At 33.8% G+C, this 19,705-nt stretch overlaps 1 protein-coding gene across 4 annotated transcripts in view; it reads right to left on the bottom strand.

Annotated features, from left to right (window-relative positions):
- The window catches only part of GULP1 (GULP PTB domain containing engulfment adaptor 1), a gene marked incomplete at both ends in the record, with an annotated part of 83,701 nt that overhangs the window by 33,269 nt on the left and 30,727 nt on the right, over positions 1 to 19,705 (bottom strand). For 3 of the 4 annotated variants that reach the window (XM_084229286.1, XM_084229287.1, XM_084229288.1), the window contains one exon: positions 5,409 to 5,480. The exons of the other annotated variant lie outside the window; for it this stretch is intronic. In XM_084229286.1, coding sequence (XP_084085412.1) covers positions 5,409 to 5,480 — 72 coding nt within the window. The remainder of the gene's footprint in view (positions 1 to 5,408; positions 5,481 to 19,705) is intronic. 4 annotated transcript variants of the gene reach the window in all.

Raw genomic sequence — 19,705 nt, 5'->3', positions numbered from 1 at the left:
CTCATATACTTAGTAGATGGTGTTTCTCTCTCTCTCTGTCAGCATTACCCGTTTCAGTGGTGAAGAAAGTTACGAGAACCCAGTTAAATTGGAATACTACACAATAAGTATCTTGTAAGATTTTATTTTAGAATACACGTGTGCACTCTTTACATACACATACTATATGCTATTTAGTACCCTGTCCTATGCAATATTTGGTACATATTTAGATTTAAAAAGTTATTCATTGTTTGCCTGAATTTCAAAGTTCACTGAGTGCTTGATTTTATGTAGCAACACTGTCTCTCCCCACTGTCCCTGTCCTTTCCTTTCTCCCCACACCCCCTTTTTTGGGGGGAAGAAATAGACTGTGGGGTGTGGAGGAGGGAAGGGAAGCAAATAGGAAAAGAAAGGAATTCATCACTCTTCTTTCAGGGCTTCAAAACATTATTCCCTAGTATAATATGTTTTTAGCATATGGATCATCCTAACTGGACCCAAAATAGATTACACATAAGGCAGAGGGGGGTTCAGTCCTCTTTGTGTGCCATATTTATTTGTGTTGTGCATTTCTCCCTAATTTAGGGCAGATGTGAATACACACGATATGTTCAATCTTAGAGCAAACAGTGTTTAAATATCTTTCTTCTCTTTACATGACTTTGTACTGTCGTGGAGATGAATGTAATAAATGCATACATGAATGCCTTGAAGTATCTGCTTAGCTATCCCAGAGGGTACCATTCCCTTTCATTTAATTTTGGGTGGTATAATTTTTTAGCTTGCTGTCTGTCTTGTATGAATGTAGGCATGCAGCTATTTTTTTTTTCAATCTAGCAGTAGTATATTCTGAGCATGAACACAACTAATTTGTGCCAGAGAATTTTTTTATGTCTTTAAGGAACTTGTTTTGCTTCAGTGGAGATCTTTAAATATTATCCCAGCTCTCTCCCACAGAAATTGGATTAATTTTTCTTTTAATGCTTCTTTTCCCTTTATAATCTCCTTCCTGTAGTGGCATGATTAAAACAATTTGGAAGTTTTCAAGTATAAAGGCTTACAAAATAAGTCAGCTGTTCTCCATCGATGTGAACGCATCTGAACAAAGCCAATCCCTTCTTTGGCAGTGGAGGCATTCTAACTAAGCTGGCTTCCTAGCTGCTACTCTTTTCCAGAAACAATGAGTAGTTGCTCTTAAGGTCTTTTCCACATCTGGACACAACCATTCCTATGACCTCTTTTAGGTTCCAAAAAGTCTCACAAAACAACCACTCATATTAAACTTAGTGTTGAGTTATTTCTTTTCTGCCAGGAAAAAAAAAGGAAAGAAAGAATGGAAGAAAAAGAAGAAAGGAAGGAAGTAGGGCCTGGAGGTAGAAAGAACAGAGGGGAGGGAGGAGGAAGGGAGCGAAAGGGAAACATGAAAATGAGACAAAGGAAAAAAACAATAATAGGTTATGAAACCTTTTTCTCTGCTTCATATCAAGAAATTGTACTCAAAAAAATTCACAAAGGATCCATCTAATCCTTCCATTTCAAAGATAAGAAAAATAAGTCTGAGGATTTATTTACTTTGGTCATAAAATAGTTGAATAGCAATGATGTCCAGAACCTAGTTTTTCAGCTAACCACTAAAAATAACTTTTCTTTTGCACGACAGTTTCTGCATTCACACACATACACACACACACACACACACACCCCTTCCCAGTTCTATTTTTCATGTATTTCAAGGTTTGTATACTGATTATTGGCTTTAATTGTCACACATACATTGAAAAAATAATTAAGTCTAAGGTTATATTTATTCAATCTATATTTAAACAATATTATACGTGTTAACCACTTATCCTAAAATTTAAGATTACTATATTCTATAGTTCACATGTTTCCTCTATTTTTCTGCAAGTAGATTTCTTTCTTGTCTTCAAAAATACTTTTAATTTACATATGGATACACTTTTCTCTCCCTATTTACTACTTGAATGGTAATGCCTGAAGAGACATTTGCAAATTTTTTTCCATTTTGCTTCTGTGACTAAATTTCTTGGTCATCTAGATAGAGTGATCTACAGTTAAAACTTAAAATGGACTTATGCACCAATATAAAATCTAACTATAATACTACTAGGATATATATTATTGGTCAAGAAAATTATTGAACTTATTACTTTGGGCCAAATATTCCTAATTGTAGTTCTTACACTTGCTAATTTAATTAAAATAATCCAAATAATAGTGCAGGGAAATCTGTTATGTGCATATGTAAATTGAGTTGCTAACAGAAGTGATAATTGAATACAAATGTTAAATTAAATTAAATCTCAGACATTTTATTGATTAAATAGCTGGCTATGAAAATAAAAACAATGTGAAGCTGCTTAGAAGAATGGATGGATCTAGATTTAACAGAATTCCACAATAAATACCAAGGTCACCTTCTTGGAGTTAGTGCCAGCAATTTTAATTTAGCTCTACTGGAGGGGAGGGAATCTCTCTAAAATTGTAGCTCAGTCATGTCCAACAGTTACCTCCAAGGGAAATCAAGAAGTTTTTGGCCTTATACACCAATAGTCATCTGCATGTAAACATTATAAACAAATGGTGATGAAAATAATGAGTCCTGTGATATCTGTACTAGTTGGAGTAAGAAAAATAATCTTGGGGGCCTCCCTGGTGGCGCAAGGAGTTAAGTCTCAGCACTATGAGTCTTAACTGAGCCACTGCAGCATGAGTTTGATTCCCGGCCAGGGAGCTGACCCACATGATGCTGCAGACCTCTCCTGTCTCTCCTGCTGCTCCCCTTAGCAGTGTATTTCAGTAAATCCGCCTGTTCTGCTCTCCACTCTGTCTCTGGTGAACCTCTCACACCCCCTTCCTCAACCTCTGGCCAACACCCCAGCATAAATAAATAAATCTTAAAAAAAAAGAAAAAGAAATCTCTATTAAAAAACTTATTACAATAACAATGATAGTGAGTTTGTAGACACTGAAAGGGTCAGTGAATTGTTATACATGGACAAGTTGGTGTTTTCCTAAATCTTAGGCCTAAGTATGATTAAGAAATAGAAACCATTGAAATAAAAAATAAATAATTTTGATAGAGATTGTGAAAGTATAGTTTTAATACAAAATTTATATTAAGAAAAATTTATAACTATAAATTTTCTGCAAAATGACAAATAGAATGTAATAATAATAAACTTACATTTGTTCCTGAAAAGCCAATCAGAAATCACTATATCAAAGCATTAAAAATTTATTTTTGAAAACTTTTAATTTTTCATCATCTTGTTGTAGTTCTAAATGTTGAATTCTTCTTTAATATTAGACATCAATACATTAATATTGCAATTTTTTTTAAAAATGAGTAAATATAAAACATTACTTTATATGGCAAATGAAATAAAATACTGAACAACAGTGGATACAAATGCAGTCAGAATACATAAATTAAAAAAAAAAGAGCAGAAAATTAAAATGGGGGATGTGTCCACAAAGGAATGAGTAAATTCTTTTTTTTTTTTTTTGGTAGAGACATAGCACCATCTTCTGGCCATTTCTACAAAACAACAGAATAAAGAAGCTGGGTCCACATTTTAAAAATAAATTTTAAATTATTGTATATTTTGAGTTGTGACTATGACTTCTGACGAAAAGAAACAAAAATATTTAAAAATAGATAATAAGCATTGTTTAATTTATTTCCAAATTTATGAATCATTGCCCTTAGATACATTTTCCTGAACTACAACATTTCTGCCATCAGCAGAATAAAGATTATTGATTATGTGTGTGTGTGTGTGTGTGTGTGTGTATTCTGGAAGACACTTGAAGGACAAAAACTACTGTCAACTGAGCATACACTTTTAAACTATACTGCATGATTTTAATCTTATTGTAAATCACAAACCCTCATTAACAGAGTATATTTCTAAATATGAAACTACATAGTAACTACACATAGTCTCACAAAAATGTATGAAAACTACCACTAAGAAAGCATTTCACTTAAAAAATCTCTTTAGATTTCATCCATTATGTAATTGATTTTGAATTTGGGTTTACTGAATAAAGAACTTCCAGTATTAAAAAAAATATCACTGTTGAACTCACACTTCCAGTATGCAATATTTTTAACATTTTAATAGAGTCTTATTCTAAAGGTTGCCCATAAATGGTGGGGTTTTTGTATTCTATTAGTGCTTAAAAGTATTGGCCAAGCAAGAATAAGTCTGAATTATTACCTATTATTACCTATTGAATGGTGGAAAGAAATGGTTGGCTAGTCCTCATGTTTTTCTAAATGGTAGTGATATCATCTTGGAAGCTTTTTTAGTGTGTTTACTTAGAATCATTAGCTAAAGTATTTACATATAAAATGGATGGGTAATAAAACTATCCATTTTTATTTCTTTACCCAGAATACAAGTAATCCTAGCTCAGTTTCTTCCACTTAAACATTCAGTAAATTCTACCTGATGTACAGTCTCAAACCACAGTAATACTTTTTAATGTCTATGATTTTGCCTGGCACAATCAGAGGCCTAGTCCTCCTATATTATGGAGGCTTTCTAAACTAAAACAAAGCAAATACAGAAGGATTGTTTCTCAAAAAAGAAAAAAAAATCTGTAGGAGCAGGTATAGAGAATAAAAATGAACTGTGCAGACAAAGTAGTGGGTATGTTTTCTTAATGAGATACGGATGGGAATTTTGTGGCCAGAATTATTTAAATCGTGCAATTAATTAAACATTAACATGTACATCTTGTTACATAAGTGTTTTCAGGAAATGTGCTGATTATAGTAAAGATCCTTCATCTCTCTTCATTTCACCAGTTACCCCCAAGTCTGCTCATGAATCGTCTAGATCCACTTGGATATGTTCATTAGGGCATCTTTTAAATACAGTGTCACTGCAGGATGCTGGTTTGCTATCAACTCCAGCTCCAAACTTTCAACAACTATGACAGTTGCGATAGTTGCAATTACTAATTTTTGAGTTGAGGAAAGAGTTCAAGCAAAGTAAGGCAAGATGAATGTCCACACATACAAAATATTGCTATTACATGCTTTTGTTGAGTGTAAGAAATTACACATTAAAAAAATGAAGAGGGCCTCCCCTGGTGGCGCAGCGGTTGAGTGCTGTCTGAGAGGCTGCCTGCAGCCTCTGCAGCAATGGTTTGCTCCCCTGCAGCAGGCGAGAGTCCCACAAAAAAAAAAAAAAAAAGAAGAATCTACAACATTTAGAAATGTATGGTGTGCATGTATTTATTATTAAATATGTACTCATTGATATTTATTTGATAGCCCATTTTTAACAAGGCGAAGCAACAAAGCTACTCATGGTTTGAATTTCTATCAATTTACTAATGACTTTAAGCAGGATCAATACACTGACATTTATTTGAAGGGTTGTTCCTACCTTCAGTTTCCTTACAGCATCTCTCACAACTTCTGTTCCTTTGGGCTGCTCCACTTCTGTACTACCAAGAAACTGAAAAGGGCCATTTGTGAGACACAGGTTTACTATATTATAGATCTTTAAATCATTTTGAACTATAACATGATATAATAGTAAATACATGGTAGTAATTCAAGCTCAATCCTAATTTAACAGAAATGTTCATAACATTTTTATATATTATGTGAGGATATATATTATCTAATAATATATAATTCTTATTGTTCAGATAATTTTTAAGAAGACTTTTCCTATTTTTTCTTCCCCCTTGCAGATGTTGACATATTATTGGGCCCAAAGAAAAACTGACCTCAAATTTAAAATTTAAACATATTAACAATTAAGAAATTGTTATCTATAAATCCAAAGCATTACTTTTTTACTTTTTACTTCAATTAAGCTTCAGATATTAAGATTTCAATATGTTTAATATAAAACATCAAATCAACATTTTTCTATTTTCCAACTATGATATTATATAGTATATAAAATTTCAAAATGCAAATATTGAAAAGTACCCAATATAGACCACCCATTAAAGTTATCTGCTAAACTATATAAAAAATAATATTGATATCCAATTTCATTAAATTTTAAAATATCCCTGAAAGTTTTCAGTCAAACCAGCTTAAAAAAAGTTCCAAAAATCCTGAATTATTAAATTTATAATTCCTGAATATAATACCTCCAAAGGAGAAGTCCAATATCATAAAATGTTCAAAAGCAACTAGAACCAAAATAATGGATATTTCATTCTATAAGATAACACATTTCTATATAAAACAAAAAATAACCATTAAAACTCTTGAAGTATATATAATTTCTCAAATATTTTTTCTTGTCACATAGTGGCAATCATAACACCAAAATAAGTCTTAAGTTTATCATTCCTTATGTATGTAAGGAATGATGTATTTGATGTATCCATCAAATTATTAAGTACAATCCTTTTCATGTGTTAAACTTAGAATGGAAAGGAATAAACAGTAATGTTATGTTTTTAAAATACATTTTATTCCTTCATTTTTGAAAAAATACCAATAATAACCATGTAAGGAATTAAGAGTCTTTGTTTTTCAACAGGGGTTCTCTGTATTACTTGTGTAAGAATTATCGAAGGCACAGGCTAAAATAGCACTAACATTGTATGGCCTAATAAATCAGCATCAAAGGTAACTTTAGGGAATTATATTTCTGAAAGTATCACAGGTGATTCCTATAGTCTAAGGAACAGTTAAAAAGTAGTAACACATCAGAGGTTAGTGGGAGGAAGATTTAAAAAAAGATGTGCTGGAAAGAGAGGACATAACGGCTGGTCCATTTTTTTGATGAGCTGTAGGAGAGAAAGTGAAGCTCAGAAATGTTACAGCAAAATAAGTTTCAATTCTCAGATTCTATACGGTACAACAGTTCCTTTTTCTAATATGCTCAAATTACACTAAATAATTGCTGCCAGGACCAGTGATCTCATCACACACTGGCTTGTCTCATTGTAACTTTGAATTGGTTGATCAAACCTACAAAGAGGGATCAAAATATGGAGGAAATTCTCATCTTAAAAGGAAATGAAAATCTGCTACTAAGATGTGGAGAAAGTTAAATCTTCCCCTAACTCTGATGGACGGACGTGGCATTTCTGTTTCGAATCAGTATATTCAACCTTGGCTGCATGATAGAACCAATGGGAGCTTTAAACAGAGACCAGTGCCAAATTCGGGTTTAAATGGCCTGGGGCAGAACTAAGACATCTGTGTATTTTAAAGCTCCCCAGGCGATTTTAATGTGCCAGTAGGTTTGAAAAGCACTGTTATAGATCATCCAGAAAGGATAAAGGGGTCAAGTGACAGGAAGGAGTTGACACAGTAGGAGTTATTTAAAAGCAAACCAAGAGTAAAATCATGGGGTAAACTTCTATTTTCAATTTCTCTGAATGTATCCTAGCACTGAGGGATTTGCCATTTCTGGATGGCCTGGTGTTAGCACAGAGAATCAAGGACAGACTTGTTATTGGTTAAGTGATTCTTGAACTAGAAGAAGGAAGAGCCTGATGTGTCAATAACAGGCTGTAAAAGTTACTGGAAATAATTATGGAAGAATATTCATACTCTGGCAGAAATGTTATGAGTCATAAGTATTATATGTAAATAGGCCCATATGGGAAAATTAGGGAAGAACTCCAAGTACATTTTAAATGAATCAACCTCTTACAGTGCTCCAGAAACCTTTTAATATGTGTCTTTCATGCTGGCTTTAATTAAACCATCTGAGTAATGAAACACAGGGAGAAGCCTTAAATGATGGTGGGAATTAAACTACAAAGACTACTTAATATGGAGCTTGCTACTTAACCCAATTATTCCATGTAATAGTAGATAACTTAAATGGACATAATTTTAAAACTGAAAAGTGACTATTCCTTATATTTTGTTTTTTAAAAATTATACACATCAGCATGATACTTATATTAAACAGCTCATATTTACATGCAGTCCATGTCTCTATAAAATATTTCTAAAACTTAAATATGATTCAGCAAGGCTTGGATTCTGAAGATGTTAGAAAAGTCACTTAATCTCTGTCTTATTTGACTTTGAAAAATAAGGATAATAATATTGCGATTCTCTCCTTATAAAATTTTCCTGAAAATCAATTACAGTAAGAGACAAAAACAACCCACTTTTGTAACCTTCAAGGTGTTTTATAGTTATGAGAGATAATCACTTCTTTATTGAAGAGGAAACCCTAGGAGTTAGTGAGCTCTCCTAGGAGCCATTCTGTCAGCACTGGGTCCCATCCTCTAGCTTCCACATGCCTCTTAGTAATGGCTCACACGCGAGATCTTCAAATCATCCTCTTTGGGCAATAATGTCACTTTGCCAAAATTGAGTTAGAAACAGTGGGAATTTTTTTCCCTCCCCACCCAAATAACCAGTCAATGACTGACATGCTGTGAAAGTACAAACGTCCAGCCATTTTGCTCAGAGGTAGGTGAGCTCTGAGGATCGCTGATGCAGCAGGGCTTCCTTAAGAACTGAGCTGAGAATGGGGCTTCTTCCCCTGATGCGCTGTACTCTTTTTTCATTTCTTCCTGTCTGTCTTGCTTTCCCACACCTTTGCTGTTTGACCCTTAATAAAATACATGCACCAATCTGCCTCGGGGTCTAATTCTAGGAGAAACTGGCCTAGGACATTAACAAATGTTGAAATGCTTACATTTAGGAATGTACATCTAGCACACAAAACCACAAGCAACTGAAATATTCTGATGCAAGTGGGATCAAAAGACAAGTACAAGTATGCAGGTTAGAGGTGGGATTTTGTTTTTCATCTTACCCAGTCTCCCCTGCACCCGAAGGGTGAAAAGATTGGACTGAATTATGGCGTGGCCATGGGATTAATCTGCCCCATCCCTATTGACAGGTTAACTAGCTGGAGGAAGAAAGGCAGGGAGCTAGCCTGCAGAAAGTTAGCCCTGGCTGAGAGCTGAGGTGAGGCACCTCTCTGAAAAAAAGGAGCAAAGTCCCCATGTAGCACTGAAAGTGGCTGGGCCCTTTCCCTGCCTGTGTCCTAGGAGAATGGCTGCTGGTCTTATAAGGATCTGGGTGGGAGGATACTTCCCCTGGTAAAGTGGTCCAAGGGTCATAAAAAAACAACCTGTGCTGAGTTTCCACAGGAAATAGATGGGCTACCAGTCGACCTGTTGATAAGCCCTGCCCATTCGCACAAAATTGCCAGTCAGCTTTAGAGTATTTTCAAAGTCAGTAGGTGCATATATTCGAGGAAAGCCACTCATGTGAAAAATAGGGAGAAAAACAAAAAAAATCAAAGAACAAAAGAGAATAGAAAGAATCAGAAAGAAAGGAGGACCCAAAAAGATGACTAAAACATCTAAATATATTGTATCCTTTATAAAAGCAGGATACCATATAAAGTAATGTTTAGAGAACCAAAAAGAGCTCATAAGAAATTTAAAAAATGATGCAATTTTAAAAGTAAGTAAGAATATTAGAAAGTAAAGTTGAGGGAATTCATCAAGAAGTAATTATTGGGTGCTTTCTATTTGTCAAGTACTATTTTAATATTTGGGGGTATAGCAAAGAACAAAACAAAGCAAATCCACTGCCCTTATGAACCTTACACCACCCTATTGGAGGCAGCCAAACATAAATAATATAAATAAATCAATTAGATAGTAGTTTAGAAGTGCCCTGGAGAAGCAGAGGAGATGAAGGGGTGGGAATGCAAAGCGTGTGAATGTGCTTATCTGCTGTACAATTTTAAATAGGATGGTTGGAGGAGGCTCAGTGATAAGGTGAAATGTTAACTAGCCAGAAAGGAATTGATCCATATAGTTATCTGGTGGAAGGCAAGCCTGCCAAGTGAACAGAAATGTCAAAATCAGATATTTGAAAAGAAGATCTAAAACAGAACTATAAACGACTGGTCTTGGACGGTATTTTCAAATTTTGGTGGCTGGAACAGTATCATCTAAGTTGTTATAAACATAATTCATCAGCAATAATGGAAGAATAACTTCAAATTCTAAGAGGAAAAAAGTGATTTCGAGTCATGTTTCCAGGTTATGAGGAGAAAAAAATACACACTGATAATGTGTTCATGCAAATATAGTTGATATTCATGGTAGATTTATTTGCAAAAGCCAAACAATGGAAGCAATCCAAATGCCCTTTGGTGAGGCATTAAACAAAGTATCATGTATCTACCAGGTGGAATACTACTCAGCAATGAAAAAAATTACTTTTCTATATCCACAACAATTCACATCTATCTCTAGGGAATTAAGGCTGAAAAGAAAAAGTTCAATATCAAAAAGTTTCTTTCCGGTTATTTACCTAGGCAAAAACCACAGAAATATTAATTTTTTAAGCATACTCTTAGAAAATGGGGCATTGGTATTTTTAACACTGTTTTAAACCGAGTAAAAAAGAATTGTGTCTTAGCAACTTTATGTCTTCATTCCCGGAGTGACAGAAAAAATAAAAATGATGACAAAAGAGTATCAAACTGCTTTTGCTTTGTACGTTCAGAGATTTATTTTTCAGTGCAGCAAAGAAAATGTTACAGGTTCCTTGGTTAGTGATACTGGTTGGTGCCATTTTATCTTACTTCAAATAATTTTACAAATTATTGTCTTCATAGCCCTAAATTCATTTTACTAAATACATTATTTTTAAGAGATCAGGAACTAGGCCTTACATAAGTAGACATATATGTCTTGCATAATTGTGTGTTTGTGCTTTGAAGCCCTACAACAATGTTTTTTTCTGTTTACTTATGAATAAACTTTTTTTAAAAAGATTTATTTATTTATACAAGCACTGGGGTACAGGCCACAGGTATGGGAGGGTGAGAGAATCCAGAATCCCCCAGAGACACAGCGGGGAGCAGAACAGGCAGAAGGACAGAAATACACTGCTGAGGGGAGCAGCGGGCAAGACAGGAGAGGTCTGCTGTGCCATGTGGGTTTCTCCCTGGCCAGCCGGGAATTGAACCACAGAGGCTGGGGACAGCTTCACAGCGCTGCGCTCAACCCGCTGCGCCATCAGGGAGGTCCAATAAACATTATTTTAATGATTACTACAGGAAATTTAGAAACTACAGAAAAAAAGATCAATGAAAATAAGCATTAACTTTGACCCTATAACCAAGAGATAACTTCTGTTTAAAATATTGTAGGCTATCTTTTAAATTCATGTTAAAATTTAATCAGTCAATTTCTATTAGACAAACTGTACTAGGCAAACTTATGTAAACAGCAGTACTTTAAAAATTACTATATATTTATTTACATATTGGGCAATATTGTGTGTGGATGTGTGCGTGGAAATATGTGAAAACACATATAATTGGAATCTGACTGCTATTTGAACTATTAAAAAAAAGAGTTGAGGTAAAAACATTGACTACAGTTCCTATGTGATATGGGCAGAAGTAGAAGATGTAAAACACAGAAGAGACATTAGATTATTAAGCTATGGAAAGTAAGATGATAGATCTAAAAACATTTTAGGCATTTCCTATTCTAAAATTAGCGCTAAGTTAACATGGCATATATTTTCCACAACTTTTACAAACTATAGTCTTTTAAAAATACATAAAGTCTGACCAATATAGAGCATTTGATACTATAAAGTTATTCATTGCAAATATTCATTTTATATATTTATCACAAATATTCAAAACTATCCAGCTCTCTGCCCAATGCATTTGAATACTTAACAGATATACTCATAACAGGTATTTTAAATGATGCTATCTGATTAAATTAAAAACATAAAAATGTCATCAAACTTACTATTATATATAAAAATATTTACTTGATAGACTTCTTAAACTGAATACTATAAAGATATTTCCTCTTAGCTTAACAAAAAGACCCACAATTACTTTTCAATTAATTAAAATGATAGTTTTATAAATTAACCTCTTTTGGTGATGCCTATATTCATTTTTTTTGAGTTCTTTCACGTATTCCATTATGCCTGCCATAAGAATTTTGCAAAAATGTTTGGAAGTTTGAAGATTCTACCTTCATTCTTAAGTATACTAGAAATTGACTTTTTTTTTCCATTTGTAAGGTTGAAATTTGTTTTATGACTTGCCTTTTTGCCAGCAGAGAGCAGTATTGGACATCATATGAATCCATTCATAATAATTGCTTTGCTTGCTTCCTCAAATGTTTTTTAAAGTCACTCTGAATACTGAATAGGTTTTATTAAATGCTAGATAAATAATCAAAATAATTAAAGCATCACTAAGTCTAACAGCTATGAAATTTAACACTAGTTAACATATGAATTTTTATTTCTATGAAATTCAATTTTATATCAAATTTAAAATATAGTAACTCTATGTAGATATGCAATGTTTTCTATATAATTATTTTAAGATGTTAAGGGAAAATAATTTTCAATTTTTACAGCATACCAATGTTAAAAAACCACTGGCAGTATTACAACCGATAGATAGTCTAATTATAGGGTAAGTAAATGGGTAAGTCTCTATTTCCTACCTAAGATTGTAGAGCTTCAAATAGGATGCACTAATTTTTTTGGAGTAGACTGCATATGAGTTTTAAAAAACAGTATTAAACCTCAAGCTACTCAACTGCACTCTGTAGATAAGCCTTATAGGAGTAAGCCAATTTAATTTTATAGTCTATTCGGCTGACTTGCCATGTCATAGTGCCAAGCAATACAGGAAAAAAACATTTTTAAAAAGCACAACCTAATAGTCAATTTTTTAAAGAATGGTCAAAATCAATCGGATTTAAAGCTATTACTTAATCGCTAACACCATAATCCTGAAAAAAAAATAAAATAGATCCATTAAAAAAAGAGGGTTATACTTTAAATACTCTAAAGGTTATCCTTTAAAATCAGGCCAGCATATTTTGATAAAGAATAAAAAAAATCACTGGGTTCAGTGTTAAAAAACTATATTTTAGATTTGATTTGATAAAAATTTTGAATTTCTTCTTTTATTGTAGTAACTATTAATTTATATCTATTATTTCATATGGATGTAGGGTATATTACTTTAATAGACTCTTGCTTTTAATATCATATTTCTAAGTTTAAGCCAAAACAAAACTACTTGCTACAAACAAGAATCATGCTCACTTCCCACCGTGCAAGTGTCTCCCAAATGAGGCCTTAAATCACAACTACAAGAAGCAGCTAGTTTTGTCTTGTCCCGGAGGCCCCTCCACAAACTTCCTTCACATCTAAGGGGCAGGACAGGTGGAATGAAAGACAGGATATTCACTTAGATTTTTATAAATAGAAACGTTATATAAATAAGCAAATGCCAGCTTAGGCAGAAAACCAAAAGCTTGGGCTTCAGAGTCAGGCAGGCATCACAATCCATTCTCTCACTAACGGAGGACAACATGGCTGTGGACTGTGGAGAGATTGTCACTCAACTCCCAGTACTTCCTCTCAGTGATTAGTATTATGACATGTGATGATGATAATGATGATGCCCTAAACCTTTTCAAAAATACTTAATGTGTATCAACTATGGGTTGGAACCATTCTAAACACTAGGGATAGAGTAATGAACAAAACACCTAAAATCCCTGACCTACTAATGCTACTGTAAGCTACACCCTTATCTTCAATAATCAGAGAGGATTTTTTTATTTTTTTTTTTAATCTCTGGTTCTTTTTATCCTGTCTCATTACTTGAGACAGCCAAATAGAGTGCAATAATAATAAAAAAAAAACTTCTAAATTAACATTATTTGCCAGATTTCTGGCTGTGAGATCGTTTGTTTTGAAATCCTAGGCCATTTTGGAGAAAACCTGATCCCTAGGTAGGAGCAGAACATTTCCTTCACACTTGAATACACAGTAAATGAGTGATCACATTAAGAAACCTGTACTACTCAAATTGCTGTCCTGTTTTTTTTTTTTTTTTAGAAAGGAAGGAAAATCTACTTTAGAGATGGTGATAGGTTAGGCATACCTCTTCTGAGTGAAAAATGAGTGTGAGTCAACCATACTCCTGAAACGCAGATTTATTTATTTCTTTTAACGACTTTCTGTCAGTGATTAATATACCCTGCAAAGCATTGCTGCATGCAGAACTTTCACTAGGGTGCTACGATGGTGCAAGCAAAGAAAGCTGGATTCTGCTCCCTGGGTTTTTTTCTGCTACTTTAGAATTTCAAACACACACAAGGAAGGAAAGGCAAAGAAAAGGGGAAAAAAAAGCAAAACAAAAAAATGTAAGATCTGGTAGAGATCGAGGTAAGCTTAATGCCAGTGATGATGAACTTGTTCTTACTTCCATCAGCTCCCCACTTTTATTCAACTGCTGTTTATTGAAGAACTAATATGTGCCAGGCACTGTTTCTGGGTATCTGGATACAGTGATGAACAGAAAAGTCAAAGATCTCAGGGGATCTTTGTGCTTGATGAACCATTCAACAGGTTTCAGAGTAACATGGACTCAACATTTAACATCTCATTCTACCACTTGGTAGGTCTATGAAGTCCAACAACTCTGAGCAGCAGCTTCTACTTTCTAAAAATATGGATGCATATCCCTATACTGATAAGCACGTGATAAGCAAAATCTTTATGGCTACGTACTTTGCAGGCAGTAGGGAGTCAACAAAAGCTCCTAAATGATACCTAGGTATTAATTACTTGGATCTAGATCCCAGAGCAATGCTGGAAAAACAGAGTTTGTGATTTTGCTTATTTTCTTCAAGAGTCGGGGCGGGGGAGGATTCTTATTTTACAGACTCAACATAGTTTCATTAATAAGATTGAAATGGATATATAAATCAGCTGGGAAACTGAAGGCTAGCCAATTAATAGATGGGGAAATACAGACGCTCTAGCATTGGATGATGGCAGGATACTGGCAATTCTGACGGTGTGAGCAGGGGAAGGAGTGGATCACTCTTTAGTGTCATCAGTCGAGACCATCTAAGTTAAGGAATCTGCCTTGCACCCCATGCTAAGAGGAGGACATGCTCTATTTCACCTCATTAGCAAGTAGACTAATCCTTTATATCTCTTTCCCAAAAGTGAGCAACTATTCTTTTTTCACTCTCACAACTCATTATTCCTGCTCTTATTACAATTTAGGGCAATCCTATATAATTATAACTTTAATTTGATAATTTAAAGTCCAGGCTTTTTAAAAAAGACACTAATTTTTGTTTTTCAATATGTGAAGTCAGTTATCACTAATTAACACCACTTAGTCTTCACTGCAATGCTTAATTGGATTTGTTTGAACCCTACTTTTTGCTGAAATTATTTGATGCTTCATGGCCTTTAGAAGAAAATCAATCATTGCATATTCCTGGATAGCTTTTGAGAGTATTTTTCAGCTACCCTTTGAAAGTTCTAATCCTAGTATTAGCATAGACCTTTATGCTTTTATTGGACTACTTCTAAAAATTTAATAACCTCACTAGTGACTTTAATTTCAAATTATATAAAACTTTCCCTCTACATATAGAGAATTATCTTGGAGTAAATTACTTTCATTAAAAAAAAAAAAAAAGCAATGCAGGGCCTCCCCAGTGGCGCAGCGGTTGAGTGCTGGGCTGCGAAGCTGCCCGCAGTCTCTGCAGTGCTGGTTCAATCCCCAGCTGCCGGCGAGGGTCCCACATGGTGCTCACACCTCTCCTGCCGCCTGCTGCTCCTCTCAGCAGTGTACTTCGTCAGTCTGCCTGTTCTGCTCCCTGCTCTGGCTCTGGTGAATTCTCTCACCTTCCCGCGCTTCTGACTGTACCCAGTGCTTGTATAAATAAATAAATCCTTTTTTTAAAAATGCATTTCTATTTCCCATGATATATTTGATTATATATCAAATACTTAAACTTGCAACTTTCAGACTGCCAAATTGGAATTTGAGATGAACCTTTATATACACTTCTATTATTAATATGATGAAAGTTCAAAATAAAAATCCTGTTTTTAACTTAAGCATTTTGTAACATGCCTTTTCAAATTCTTATACTACAGACTTAATATAATAAATATACTTACTTAGTCCTAAGAATAATGTTTTAATTTAAAAGTGAAAAATGCTATTATAATGTACAATAAGTGAAGTATGGGTAAGAAAAAGATAGTATTGAAATCATTCACTTGCATCTCATTTCAGGACTAATCTAGTATAAATTTCAAAATTATTTACATTCATAGATATTATGGATGCCGCTATGTGAAAGAATTAGGAAACAAATGGCATTACCTCTTTTCTTCAAAAATTTACATTCTGTTACTGATTATTCAGGCTGAAACATCTGTGCTAACCTAGGGAACCTCACTCTAAAAAGCACCAATAAACTCCATAATGAAATTTCTAGAGACTCTGAGCATTACTGCCATTTTAATATGATTTTTCTTTATCTGAAGGTAGATAACATTTCTTACATCAGAGAGCTTGGGGAAGTGTTATTTTAAAGCCTTTGATGACATCTCACTGGAGCTGGAGGGGCCTCAGTCACTAGGACCCCATCTGTCAAACTATAGCTGTGGAAATCCTGCCAGCAGCCTGCAGGAAGGAATGCAAAGTGGGTGGATGGTAAGGAAAATGTCATGAGAAGGACAAATATTTTCTCTTATTCTCTCAACAGTCTTGTTAGCATCTGCACAGAAGTAATTTTGGCTTGCTACTGGAAAAACACTTACTGGCGAAGAAATAAGTTCAGGTTGTGGTCAGTTTCTTCCCCCATGGATTGAATTTTCAGTTTGTTATTAAGATAGCAAATTAACCAACCAGCCATATATATTATGTGTCAAATATTAATCCTCATGTAAACACTGAAGTTAGGAAGATTTATTTTTGTTAGTGCTTATTGTCCTCAAAGATTGGCTGTTGGCTGAATGATGAGATCAAGTTTGATTCTGTTTAATGAAACAGCACTTAAGAGGAACCAAGCAACTGTGGAGTCAAATTAAGCTCTGCTATTACTTGTTTAGGTCAATCTACTTTACATCCCCAAATCTGTTACTCTATAGAAAGTGGGAGTGATGCTTCTATATAGTCATTTTGAGGACTGCTTGGGACAATGAAGCAAAATAGCTTAACACAGTCTTTGGTGTTTAATAAGTTAGTTAATCAAAGTAGGAAAACAAAAAACTATTTTATAATAAAAAATTGAAATTAAATTGTTTCATATGGTATGACTCAGGTATATTATAGAAAATAATGGTAATCAATTTGCTTCTGGTATCAGTTACTACTTTGAAATTATATAAATGCAAGTAAAAATTAAAGTGTATTTGTCATGCTAGTTCTAAAAATTTAATGTGCATCATAACTGAGAATTTAATTAATAGGAATCTGAAATTTAGAAAGGACTATGAAATGTACACATATTGCTAGCAAATATACTTATAACACTGTAGTTAAAATAAAACAACAAAAGTAAAAGAATGAAAAAATAAGCCCCTATTTGTATAATGTTGGGAATTAAAATTTGTAGGAAACTGCATTAAAATTTCATTAGGTTCCACGTACATTATGTATGATCTTTAACCAGAAATTTTTTTAAATTTAATAAAGTAAATAATTTGATAAGCTACTATAATTACATTTGTTAATTTAAATGGTAGCATATACTATGTAGGTACATGATCACATTAATGAGGTTACACAGTTGATCAGCCATATGGTACAAAAGCAGTTAGCTTGAGGTACTCACAGAAGCACATAGGTTCAGTGACTATAAATTGCTTAAAATCTGGCATACACCTTGTTAAATGATCCAGTTATGAAAGTCAAAGTACAGCATGAGGAAATATACCATATTAATGCATTAGAATGTCTTATAAAGAATCATAAAACAGATTAGAAAAAAATGAAGCATGAGGAAAATAAAGTAAGACTATAGAGCAGAAATTACTTTGCAGTCAAAAACCATGTAATCCCGTAAATTTGTTAGAAGTGAGTCATAAACTACAATATAAGTTCTTCCACAGCAACATAAAGAAACAAACACAATCAATTAACTATATGATTTGCTGTTGACTGGTAAAATAAAAACAACAATGTTTCTCATATATATGGTGGTAGTTTGATATGCAATTGGATAATATGTGATTTCACTGGCAGAAATATTTGATAGCTCATTAAATTTCAAAGTCCATTAGATATTTCTTTTATTTTTACAATAATATGAATATGAAAAATGATACACAATACTATATACAGAAAACCCTAAAGTCTCCCTCAAAATAACAGAGCAAAGCAAAAGCCTCTACAGCAATGAGACACACCTAACCTTCTGTTAACATAACAGAAAGATCTTTAACTAGACACATTCACTACTTAAATAAAGACAAAAAATTTAAAGTTCTAGTACTTGGTATGTTAGAGTAGGCTAAAAAGAATACTCTAAAATCATTTTGTTTATACTGGAGAACTCTGCTGATTATTAACTGTGTAACCATGAATAAGGTGTTTAATTTTTTAAACCTCTATTTCCTTATTTGTGCAACAAGGATATAATAGTAACCAAAGTAAGTATGCATATAGACCTTTTATAACTCCATTACCAAACTTGGAGGATTGCCATGAGGATGAAGAGAGAAAACACACCTGACAAATCATGAACACTCAATGATGTTAGATTATGATTATTGCTAAAATATGAATTAATCAGTCAGCACACACCAATGACTAGTCACTAACCCTTACCCAATTTGATGAAAAAGAACATGTCAGAGGATGTGAATTCAGGGGAAGGGAAATTAAAAAGACAAAAGTCATCCCTGAACCAGTGTGGGAGAGAAAATGAAGGAAGGTAAGGGATGCCTAAGATAATTGCCTAAGATAAATAAAGATAAAGATGCCTAAGATAAATAAAAAAAGTCAGTATATAATTCTGACTTTTTCAAGTCTTGCTAATCAGAGAGGGACATTCAGAAAATCTTGATGGTAATATCACTATTTTACTCAAACATATCCAACGCTAGCTTAAGAGAAATATTTCTATTGCATTGGAAACTGAGTCATTTTAATACAGTCAATTTTATTATAAGACCTATGTTCCCAAAAGATTGATTTATCAAGATATCACCAGTACAATGGATTATTCAGATGCTGCAGTTTTCTTTTTATTCTCCTAAATCATCACCTTTGGCTGATTTTGATGCGTATTTACACTGCCAAAGCTGGTCTTCAAAAGCAGAGAGAATTGAACTGAAGCCACTCAATTTTGCAGCTTATTATTAGCATCCTATAAAGAGTGGTAGGCAACAAGTTGGACACTATTGATTAAAATAGGTTTTATCTTTCAGATTTGTTTTGCCACTTATATCCTCTGATACAAAGAAAATGCCCTTATCTTTCCAGTGCTTTCTAGGTACACTGCAGTTAAAATGCAAGTTTCTAGGCTCACTCTAAGTCACTAAACTTAGAGTCATTCTAACTCAGAATAAGTGGTGAAGAAATCTGCATTTTAAATAAGCACATAAGTTTAAGAAGCACTGATCCATGCTAAATAAACCCAAGTAAGATTAATTGTGCATATTCAGAAAGAATGTTTAAACATTGTGGTAGCTCTTAATCTGATCAAGGATATATATACCATACTTACTAAGATGTATGTTTGTATCAGAATAGTGTAGAAAGGGGAGTGTACAGGTTTAGGAAAAAAGACTGGGGAGGGCCTCCCCTGGTGGCTCAGCAGTTGAGCGCTGGACTGTGAAGCTTCCCGCAGCCTCTGCAGCACCAGTTCAATCCCCGGCTGACGGGCGAGG

Source organism: Talpa europaea (assembly GCF_964194135.1).
Source record: "Talpa europaea genome assembly, chromosome: 1".
Taxonomy (NCBI): domain Eukaryota; kingdom Metazoa; phylum Chordata; class Mammalia; order Eulipotyphla; family Talpidae; genus Talpa; species Talpa europaea.
The sequence above is the reverse complement of the archived record's forward strand: the minus strand, read 5'-3'. Positions and strand labels throughout refer to the sequence as shown.